Source organism: Myotis brandtii, unplaced genomic scaffold, assembly GCF_000412655.1.
Source record: "Myotis brandtii unplaced genomic scaffold, ASM41265v1 scaffold889, whole genome shotgun sequence".
Classification (NCBI taxonomy): Eukaryota; Metazoa; Chordata; class Mammalia; order Chiroptera; family Vespertilionidae; genus Myotis; species Myotis brandtii.
Window position 1 is genome coordinate 825,783 of NW_005371640.1, and position 12,068 is coordinate 837,850.

At 40.8% G+C, this 12,068-nt stretch overlaps 1 protein-coding gene across 2 annotated transcripts in view; it reads left to right on the forward strand.

The window, feature by feature from the left end:
* The window catches only part of VAMP7 (vesicle-associated membrane protein 7), a 37,857-nt gene that overhangs the window by 22,293 nt on the left and 3,496 nt on the right, over nucleotides 1-12,068 (forward strand). Inside the window, exons 6-7 of one of the 2 annotated variants that reach the window (XM_005885027.2) lie at nucleotides 9,014-9,081; nucleotides 10,607-10,699. In XM_005885027.2, the coding sequence (XP_005885089.1) occupies nucleotides 9,014-9,081; nucleotides 10,607-10,699 (161 nt within the window). The remainder of the gene's footprint in view (nucleotides 1-9,013; nucleotides 9,082-10,606; nucleotides 10,700-12,068) is intronic. The other variant, XM_014532376.1, reaches the window with a different exon arrangement.

Genomic DNA, 12,068 nt, shown 5'->3' on the forward strand with positions numbered 1-12,068 from the left:
TTTCTGGGGTTTTGTTTAGCTTCTTATTTGCAACATAGTACATAGTTGCTTAGAGTTGCAGCTGGAGTTCACCGTCACTGGAACAAGCAAGCCTCCCTGCTCGCTTCAGTGCATGGCTGCCAGCCGCCATCTTGGCTGACAGTTAATTTGCATAAGGATATGCTGATTAGCCAATGGGAAGGGTAGCGGTCGTACGCTAATTACCATGTTTCTCTTTTATTAGTGTAGATTACAGATGCATGTTTCTAGAAAATGAAGCTTTTTAATCAAATCCTTTTAAATGTTTATTTTTAGAATAACAGAAACAACAAATTAAAAATGTAGCAAAACCATTTCTAAACATTTTCCTTTGATTTTTTAACAGCTCCATTGAGATACAATTCATATACCGTACGATTCACCCATTTAAAGTATTCAGTCCAATGGTTTTTACTATAATCAGAGTTGTGCAACCATTACCACAATCAATTTTAGAACATTTTCATCACCCACCCCCAAAAGAAATCCTATACCCCCTTACAGTCCCCTCAAACTCCAGACCTAAGCAGCAGTTAACCTCCTGTCTGTCTATATCAGTGGTTCTCAACCTTCCTAATGCCGCGACCCTTTAATACAGTTCCTCATGTTGTGGTGACCCCCAACCATAAAATTATTTTCGTTGCTACTTCATAACTGTAATTTTGCTACTGTTATGAATCGTAATGTAAATATCTGATATGCAGGATGTATTTTCATTGTTACAAATTGAACATAATTAAAGCATAGTGATTAATCACAAAAACAATATGTAATTATATATGTGTTTTCCGATGGTCTTAGGCGACTGTGAAAGGGTTGTTCGACCCCCAAAGGGGTCGCGACCCACAGGTTGAGAACCGCTGGTCTATATAGATTTGCCTTTTCTGGACATTTCATATAAATGGAATCATGTAACATGTGGTCTTTTGTATCTTGGCTTTTTTCACTTACCATGATGATTTTGAGGTTAACATGCATCAGTACTTCATTCCTTGTTATGGCTGAATATTCCATTGTATTGATACATTTTATTTATCTATTAGTTGATGGACATTTGGGTGGTTTCTGCTTTTTGGTTGTGAATAGTGCTTCTATGAACATTAGTATACAAGTTTTTGTTTGAGCATATATTTTCATTTCTCTTGGTATATACCTAGGAGTAGAATTACTAGGTTTCATGGGACCTCCATGTTTAACATTTTTTTCTTTTATTTAATTCTTAAAAATTTTTTTATAGTTGATACTATTATAGATGTCCCCCATTCCCCCCCTTTGCCTTTGCCTACCTCCATCCATTGAGTAAGGCCAGACCTGCCTAAAGTAGCTGCCCCATTGTCCATTCCCCGTAGCAGTGCATGCAGATTCCAGTTTCTTCATATCCTTGCCAAAATGTATGGTTTTTCTGGACTCTTGGTTCTGTGCCAATACTATGTGTCTATCCTTAGGCCAGTACCACACTGTCATGATTATTGTAGATTTGTAGTAAGTTTTAAAATCAGGAAGTATGAGTCTTCCAACTTTGTTCTTTTTGAAGATCGCTTTGGCTATCCTGAGTATCATTTCCATGAGAATTTTAAGGTAGGCTTGTCAGTTTCTGAAACCAAAATAGCTGGGATTTTGATAGGGCTCGTGTTGAATCTATAGGTCAATTTGGGTAATATTGCCAGCTTCAGGATATTAAACTTCTGATCCATGAACATGAGATGCCTTTTCATTTATTTAGGTCTTCTTGAAGTTTTTTTTTTTTTTAAGATGTTCTGTAGTTTGCAGTGTACAAGTCTTACGTGACAAAGACTATGCTTGACCAAAGGTTACACAGGCTCCTCTGAGCCTTCTGTTTGACCAGGCTTCATCCTTGGGCCCTGTCCTTGGCCTGCCTAAGCCCGTTTTAGCAAAGAATCCTGTTAAGTCAATCCCCTACCCTTGATATCTGATCACCCTTGATAGCTGACCAAAGTTCTTCATCCCCTACCTTTGATGTGTAAATCTTTGGCCTGCCCTTTACAGAGATGCTTTAGGCCAGTTTAGCAAGATTCCCTTCCCTTGGTTTCACTTCCTAGTAATTTTCCATGCACTGACCATCCCCTCACTCTGCTCCTCTTTTTTCATTATTGAGATATAATTTACATACAAAATCCTGTGAGTTTAAGGGGTACAACATGTTGATTTGATACATTTATATATTGCAGTGATTACCACCTTAGCTGTAGCTAATCTCTATCACATAAATTACTTTCTGTGGTGAGAAACACCTACTATCTAGTCTCTTAGCAATTTTGAAGTCTATAATACAGTGTTGTTGATTATAATGAGTGGGCTGTGCATTAGATCTCCAGAACATATTCACCTTCTCGTTGCAAGTTTGTACCCTTAACAACATCTCCCCAATTTCTCCAACCCGCATCCCTTGGTAACCATCATTCTCCTCTCTGTTTCTACGAGTTTGGCATTTTTAGATTCCATATATAAATAATATACAATATTTGTCTTTCTCAGGCTGGCTTATTTCACTAAGCATAGTGCCCCGAGATCCACCCATGTTATTGCAAATGGCAGGATTTCCTTATCTCCCTTGGTTCAATAATATTCGTGTGTGTGTGTGTGTGTGTGTGTGTGTGTGTGTGTGTGTATGTGTGTGAAATATTCTTTATCCATTCATCCATCATTCATCCATTAATGGACACTTCGGTTGTTTTTCATGTCTTTGCTATTGTGAATTAGTGCTGCAGTAAACATGGGAGTGCAGATAACTCTTCAAAATCCTATTTTTATTTCCTTTGAATGTATACCCCAAAGTGGGATTGCTAGATCACATGGTGGTGGTATTTTTAATCGTTTGAGAAACCTGGCTGAACCAATTTACATTTCCCCCAACAGAGCAAAAGGGTTCCCTTTTTCTCCATTTGCTTGTATCTCTTGTCTTCTCGGTGATAGCCATTCCAAAAGATGTGCGTTTTCTTTCTTTTCTTTTTTGCAGGCTCGAGGGTGGTTTTATTGACATTGCTTTGCATCTGCAGATTTCATTGCCTGTCCTTGAGCTGCAGGGTGGAGTGAGATCTGGAGAGCAGAGGCCCAGAGCCTTGGGGATTAGCCGTGAGGGAGACCAGGAGGGGCTGACGTGGCTGGTGGCACAGCGCCTGCACTGAACACATTCCAGCTGATCAATCTGCCGATAGCCCGTGGCGGCCTGCGGCCACACAGCAGACTGGCTCCACCTGTGGCCTCCCCGCCCCGCCCTGTGGTTTTGATTCGCTTGTTCCTGATGATTAGTGATGTTGAGTGTCTTTTCATGTACCTGTTGGCCATTTGTATGTCTTTGGAAAAATATCTGTTCAGTTCCTCTGTCCATTTTTAATCAGCTTGTTTGGTTTTTTGTTACTGAGTTATAGGAATTATTTATATACAGGGTGTCCCAAAAAATGTATACACACTGTAACAGCTGATAGCTCCACTTTGAAAATGAAATGCGTTTTAATAAACGCTGCCTTTATAATTATTCAAAATGTGTGTATACATTTTTGGGACACCCCTTGTCCGATATATGCTTTGTAAATATGTTTTTCCCATTCTGTAAGTCGTCTTTTCATTTTGTTGGGGGTTTTTTTTTGCTGTGCAGAAGCTTTTTAGTTTGCTGTAGTCCCACTTGTTGACTTTTGCTTTGGTTGCTTATGTTTTGGTGTCGTATTCTAAAAAATATTGCAAAGACCAATGTTAAGTCTTTAGTCCATTTCAAGTTAATTTTTTTTTTGAGTGGCATACAGTAAGTCCTCACTTAATGTTGTCAGTAGGTTCTCAGAAACTGTGACTTTAAGAGAAACAATGTATAGTGAAACCAGTTTTACCTTAAGCTAATTGATATAAACAAGAGGTAAGTTCCTACAGCATATTTTGGTCACAAAAACATCACCAAACTTCTAAATAAAGACCCCAAACACTTCGAATATCAAGCATTGAAATAAACATGAGCTACACATACATTTAAGAAAGATGAATAAAAACAAGTACAATTATTTTCCAACCCACTTATTCCAGGTCAGGGTTGCATGTGCCTGGGACCTATCCTGGCAGTTCAGGGTGCAAGGCGGGAACCCCCCCGGACAAGGTGCCATTCCATCACAGGGCTCCCATAATGCTGCCATTGCCCACTGGTCCTGCTTCTATTCAGAGTTGAGCTCACTCTTTTCCCTTTTGTGATAGTCTTGACCCCCTACTGCTAGAGTCTTGAATAAAGTCTTCCTTACCATTTGACAAAGTGTCAGAATAATTTCTCTTTAATAGTATCTTCTAACATTCTTCTTGCCTTGTTTTCAAGTATTTTTTTATGCTATTGTAAATGGAATTTTTCTCCTCCATTTCTGGATTGTTCATTGCTTATGGTTTTTATATGTTGATCTCCTATCATGCAGCTTTGTAGAACTCATTTTATTGCATTTAGTGGATTACTTATGATTGTGTGTATATAGGATCATACATTCTGAAAATCAAGATAGGTTTAATTCTTCCTTTATAACCTGGATGCCTTTCATTTTCTTTCTCCTATCCAGTTGCCCACTCTAGAACCTCCAGTACAATGTCGAATAAAAGTGGCGAGAGTTGCCTGGCTGGTGTGGCTCAGTGGTTGAGCATCAACCTGTGAACCAGGAGGTCACGGTTCAATTCCCGGTCAGGGCACATGCCTGGGTTGTGGGCTTGATCCCCAGTAGGGGGTGTGCAGGAGGCAGCTGATTAATGATTCTCTCTCATCATTGATGTTTCTATCTTTCCCTCTCCATTCCTCTCTGAAATCAATATAATTATTTTTTTAAAAAGTGGCAAGAGTAGACATCCTTGTCTACTCCTGATCTTAGGGAGTCTTTCACAATTAAGTATGATGTTAACTGTGGTTCTCTACTAGGTGCCCTTTATCCGATTTAGCAAGTCCCCTTCTATTTCCTGCTTGTTGAGTGATTTGTAATGATAAGGTGTTGGATTTTGTCAAGTGCGTCTTTGCCTCTACTAAAATGATCATACAGTTTTTGTCCTTTATTCTATGAATACAGTATATTGCAGTCATTGATTTGGGATAGTAAATCAACCTTGCATTTCTTAAATAAATGACACTGTATCATGGTCTACAAGCCTTTTTATATATTGCTGGGTTCATGTGCTGGTATTTTATTGGAGATTTTTTTAAAGTCTGTGTTCATAAGAGATACTGATCTGTTGTTTTCTTCTGATGTCCTTGTCTGGTTTTGATACCAGACTATTACTGGCCTCTTAGGATGAATTGAGAAGTGTTCCCTCCTCTTCTATTTTGGGAGGAGTTTGTGAAAATTCGGTATTCTTCTTGCAGTGTTTGGTAGAATTCACCTTTGAAGCCATCTGGGCTTGGGCTCTTCCTGTTGCAAAATTTAAAAATTACTTATTCAACCTCTGTTCTGTATTAAATTTGTTGTAGGTCAGATTCAGATCTATTTCCTCTCAAGTCTGTTTTGGTGGTTTGTGTCTTTCTAGGAATTTATCTATTTCATCTAAGGTATCAAATGTGTTGACATACTCTTGTTCATAGTATTCTCTTAGGATCCCTCTAATTTCTGTGAAGCCGATAGTGATTCTTTTAGTAATCTTTTCTCTTTGGTTAGTTTTTGCAGATTTATCAATGTTGCTGATTTTTTAAAAAAAAAAAAATCTTTTGGTTTCAATTAGTTTTCTCTATTGTTTTTCTGTTCTGTATTTAATTTTGTCTGCCCTGATCTGTATTATTTCCTTCCCTCTGCTGAGAACTCTCTTCCTGGTTATAGATTGCTGCCTTGTCACGGTGTCCTTGAATGGGGGCGGGGGGAGGCAGGGAGAGGAAGAAAGAGAGAGACAGACCTCACGTTCTCATCTAAACCTAATGACCTCCCAAAGGTCCATGTCCAAATACCATCATAGTGGTGGTTAGGGTTTCAAGGCTTCAATATAGGAATTTAGTGGAGGGAGGGGCACAAGTCAGTCTATAACATCTTCGCTTTAATGTGGGTGTTTAATTTCCTTATATATTCCCTGCTATAAATTCCCTTCTGTGCACCGCTTTGACCTCATCCCATATGTTTTCCTTCTGTTGTTGATTTCTGATTTCATTCCATTCCTAAATCCCACAGCTAAGCCCCCCAATGTACATTTCTAATCTCTGCTCTCTTTCCTGTCTGTGGCTCACACTTTCCTGTTTGTTTTCTTATCTCAATTTTTTGTTGAAAACTGGACACTTTAGATAACATATTGCAGCAACTCTGGATACTGATTTCCAAACCCCGGAGTTTGTGGTTTGCTCGTTTATTTGTGTAGCGATTGTGCTGGGCTTTACTGTTTGAAGTCTTGTTTTTCCCATGGTGTTCAGCCTCTAATGTCACTTCTCCGAGGGAACAACCTTGGGCATACACACAGTCACCCTGAAGTGACATGGCTCGTTTTGATTGTCTCTTTTCTTAATCTCCCTGGCATGCCTCTTTTTTTCAATATACTTTTATTGATTTCAGAGAGGAAGGGGGAAGGAGAGATAGAAACATCAATGATGAGAGAGAATCATGGATCAGCTGCCTCCTGCACGCCCTGCACTAGGGATCGAGCCTGCAACCTGGGCATGTGCCCCGACCAGGAATCGAAACATGACCTTCTGGTTCATAGGTCGACGGTCAACCACTGAGCAACACTGGCCGGGCTTCCTGTTATGCTTCTAGCTAGTCTGCTTTTGTTGGTGTCTCACTCTGCTGTTAACCTTCACGAAGCGCAGGCTAATTGCTCTATTTTTTCCCAATAGTTCCCTAGACTTAAATGTCTCCAGTCTGAGCTAATTAGATTTGGGCTCCCTTGTCTCTGTGGGCTGTCTTAGATATTTTTTTCTTACCTCAGATGGTTCTTCTTAGCTGTCTCTTTCTTAGCTCTCTGTTAAACTTCTCCTGGCCTGTGGTTTATCTTGTGATTCTCATGATGCTACCACCAACATCGTACTTGCTTACCTCCAAAATCTCTATTGTTTTTTTTTTAATATGTCTTTATTGATTTTATAAAGGAAGGGAAAGGGACAGAGAGATAGAAACATCCATGATGAGAGAAAATCATTATCAGTCGGCTGCCTCCTTGCACACCCCCTACTGGGGATCTAGCCTGCAACCCGGGCATGTGCCCTGACTGGGAATCAATGACCTGGTTCATGGGTCCATGCTCAACCACTGAGCCACACCGGCCAGCCTAAAATGTCTATTGTTTTTGACAGCACTCTTAGGCTTGCACTTCCCCACACTCTGCTCCAAATAAAACCTGTGCTCTTGCCCTAGCCGGTCTGGCTCAGTGGATAGAGTGTCGGCCTGCGGACTGAAGGGTCCCGGGTTCGATTCTGGTCAAGGGCACATGCCCGGTTGCGGGCTCGATCCCCAGTGGGGGGCATGCAGGAGGCAGCCGGTCATGATTCTCTCTCATCACTGATGTTTCTATCTCTCTCTCCCTTTCCCTTCCTTTTTGAAATCAATGGGAAGGACAGTGACTGCTTCTCTGGGAGGGACACACTTGCTCTATCTATGGAGTCCTGGGTAACCCTGGTCTTCTTGGCTTGCCTCTCCCAGCATGGGAGTGAGTCGGGGCAGGGACACTCAAGGTCCAGTATTCTTGGCCTGCCACCTGAGGTAGAGCTTCTGCCCTGTGTGGTGGGGCTAGGTAGAGGACTGGACCCCTAGACCTCTCCATCATGCCTTGCCAGAGTAGAGCTTCTGCATCGGTAAGCCTTAGATGGGGCAGGGTGGGAGGAGAAAGGGTGATGACTTACCCCTACTACCCCCTCCTGGGGAGAGAGTATAGTCTTTGCCTGGGGCCTGAGGAGAAAGACAATCCCCAGGCTTTACTTGCCAGAAGTAGAGCCTCCATCTCCCTGAGCTGAGTGACGTATGGAGCAGGTAATAGCTTAAATGCCATAGACTCTCACTGTTCTTACTGAGAATTAGTTGATTTTTCTTGTCTAAATGTTTCTTCATTTGGTTATGTCCTTAGGACAGTCACAGTTTTCAAAGACTTTAAATATATTTTATTTGTTTTAGAGAGGAAGGGAGAGGGATAAAGAGAGAGAAACATCAATGTGGGGGAGAAACATCGATCAGTTGCCTCTGGTATGCACTCTGACCAACCAAGGACCTGCAACTTGGGCATGTGCCCTGATGGGAATCGAACCAACGACCTTTTGGTGCTTGAGACGATGCCCAGCCAACTGAGCCACACCGGCCAGGGCTCGGAGACTTAAAATGGTTGTTGTTGTTTGTTTGTTTTTAAATATATTTTTATTGATTGCAGAGAGGAAGGGAAAGAGGGAGAGAGAAACATCCATGGTGACGGAATCATGGATTAGCTGCCTCCTGCACACCCCCCACTGGGGATCGAGTCTGCAACCCCAGCATGTGCCCTGACTGGGAATCGAACCATGACCTCCTGGTTCATAGGTTGACGCTCAACCACTGAGCTGGGCTGTTGTATAATTTTTGCCAGATACAGACGTTTGTTGGAGAGAGGGTCTGTGGAGCTCCTCAAACCACAATTCTCGCGGTGTCCAACACTCACTTTAACAGTGTCTTTTTTCACTCTCAGATTATACTCTTAATTTAGGGGTTTGGAAACTACATCCCATGGATCATATCTGGCCTATTTTTCCACATAATGTTTCCTTGGAACAGAGTCATGCCCATTTGTTTACATATTGTCTGTCTGACAGAGTTGAGTGATTGCGACCAAGACTGTTTGGCCCACAAAGCCTAAAATATTCAGTATCTGGCCCCTTTACAGATAAAAAAAAAAACAAACCTGCCAGCCCCCACTTCAGTTGATAAGCTTTACTAATATATTTTATTAATTAAACATAGAAGTGCTTCTCTAGTATATGTGAGTTCTCCAGCAGACCAACCATAATTAGAGTCAGATTGGGCTTAAAGCAAAGATTAAAAATAGCACATCTTTAATATAAACATGTTATTTTCCGTTTTTCCAACATTTTCAGACCTGGTAGCTCAGCGAGGAGAAAGATTGGAACTATTGATAGATAAAACAGAAAATCTCGTGGATTCGGTAAGTACAGGATATGATCGTATTTTTCAGGAAGTAAAGTACAGCAAGTGGTTGATGGCTAACTTAAAGGGGAAATGTCTTAAATTCCATACTGTAGTGTGTTTTGTTCTGACCTATTTATGTGATTACATTATGATTATGAGGATAACAATGAGGCATAGAAAAAGAGCCACAACCATTAATAGCCACTAAGGAAGCTTCGGTTTGGAAAACCTCCTCAGTTTACAGAAACAATTTTTCAAGCTTTGGATTGATGCCTACATCAGTTAGCACCTCAACTGCACATACCAATCTGTTCTCTGTAGGTTTTATAAAACGTGAAAAAAGAAATTTTCAGGCCACTTATGACCCAGTACGAATCCTGAAATCTGGACAGATGCAGTCACTTTCTTGCTTACTGTGACATCTTTATTTTTTTAATCAATATATTTTATTGATTTTTTTAGAGAGAGAGGGAGAGGGATAGAGAAATAGACACATTGATGAGAGAGAAACATCATCGATCAGCTGCCTCCTGCACGCCCCACACTGGGTTCGAGCCCGCAACCCAGGCATGTGCCCTGACCGGGAATCAAACCGTGACCTCCTGGTTCATAGGTCGACACTCACCCACTGAGCCACACTGATTGGGCTGCTGTGACATCCTGAGCTTTCCTTATATCAAGCAAGAGGCAGGGATTGGGAAGGGCCACTGAGCCTTAAAGTAGTCAGTGTGTCCCCGTGACCTACTTATGCTACAGTGACATGTGTGTTGGCGTTCTCCATCTGGTTAGTGGATGAAGGTTGAGAGGGAGATGATAGGTATATGGTGAATACCAAGTGGGCAGAGATCAGTTACAACTTGCGTCTGCGTGATTACAAATGTAACTGCAGAGTGGAGGTTTACACCTTGAAACAGATCAGTGAGCGCTCATGTTCATGCTCACCAGCCGTGGGATCGCAGTAGTTAATAGCACAAGGTCTAGAGTCCCTAGGATTGAATCCCATCTCTGCCTCTTCCTGGTTGTGTGACCTTAGGAAAGTTACTTAACTATGCCTCGGTCATTATCTGTAAAATGGAGATGTACCTACTTCATAATGTTTTGAGGCTTAAATAAGGCAATGTATGCAAAATGCCTAACAATGTCTGGTACATAGTAAGAGCTATTTAAATATTTTGATTGCTATTTTACAGGAACATTGGTTAACAGTAGGTCTTAGAAGGATAACAGTTTTTTCATCAAAGCACGTGGTAATTGGAGGAAGGGTGGCGCCATATAGGAATAAAAAACCCCAGGGTTCTGTAATGGCTCACTTTAAACCCATTGCTGGGGTGTGAAGAGGGCTCATACTGCTTACCATAGACCTGGCAGAGTCCTGCTTTGGGGAACTAATGATTATGAGTGACCGTCTCTACCGGGGAAGAGAGGGAAGGGGTAAAGAACACTGGGACAAAACAATGAATGAAAGTAAATATTTGGAGGTATTGCTGCAAATCAACCATATAGTCAGTGCCGGGGTTCAAACAATTCATGTTTTTTTCTAGTCTGTTACCTTCAGAACAACCAGCAGAAATCTTGCCCGAGCCATGTGTATGAAGAATCTCAAGCTTACCATCATCATTATCATCGTATCCATTGTAAGTTTTTGTCTTTTTTTTGCGTGTGATTTTATTTTTTTAAATACATTTTTATTGATTTCAGAGAGGAAGGGAGGGAGAGAGAAACATCAATGGTGAGAGAGAATCATTGATCGGCTGCCTCCTGCATACCCCACACTGGGGATCGAGCCCACAACCCAGGTATGGGCCCTGACTGGTAATTGAACCGTGACCTCCTGGTTCATAGGTCGATGCTCAACCACTGAGCCACACCGGCTGGGCTAGTTCTTGGTTTTAAATGAAATGCTTCTAATATTTAATTTATAAGAGTGACATTTACTATGAATACTTGTTGGATTTTTATTGTCAAGTTAAAGAACTTTCATTTTATCTCTAGACTGCTAAAACTTTTGATCAGGAATAGGCATTTAATTTTAGGAAATGATATTTCTCTACCCAATGAATTGATAGTGTAACTATTTACATTTAATATTAATGTATTGAATTACATTAATAAATGCATTTATAATTAACTATTTTATTTCTGGGACTGATACCAAGGGGTTATTATGTAGTATTTTTAATGCATGATGAGTTCAGTTTCCTAATATTTATTTAGTAGTTCTCTTATCTATAAGTAGAAATTAGTCTATGTGCCATTCTCCTACTGGCACCCCTAAGTGAACAGATATTGGACCTCTTTGAACTATCCTGCATGTATAGTAACCTTACTTGTATGTTTAAACTCCTTTTTGCATTACATGCCAGGAGAATCATTTTGCTAACTCTTCCAACAAAATAAATTTACTTTTAGCTCTGTTCATTCTGCTACCCACCTCTTATTTATTTAGTTTTTATAATCATGTTTTCAATTTCTAAGAACGAAAAAGTTTAACTTGTTTTTCACGGAACTTGTGTTTGTTCACAAATGCACCCTATCCGGGGATTTCTCTGGATGTATAATCAGAGCGATAGCGCGGGGAATTGCATAGCTTACGTGACGGTGGGCGCCAGCTGGGCAAGCCCCACATCTGTCGGGCAGGCTGTGAGGAAGGGCCGGCTGGCCCTGTGACGCAGGAAGAAAGCAAGCTGTAAATCGCCGGCAGCATTCCTTCTTCATCAAGGAAACCTCAGCTTTGCTCGGAAGGCCCTTTCACTGATTGAGTCAGGCTCGTTCAGATTATGTAGGATAACCAGCCTGAAAGTCAACTGATTGTGAGTTTTAATCACATGTGCAGAAGAAAGCAACGCACTGTACCCTACCCAAGTTGACACATAAAACTGACCTCCCAGAGATATAGTTGTTTATATGTAATGGATTTTTTATTTTTATAGGAATTATATAGCTATTTTTTATTTCATTTCTTTTTTAAAATATATTTTTACTGATTTCAGAGAGGAAGGGAGA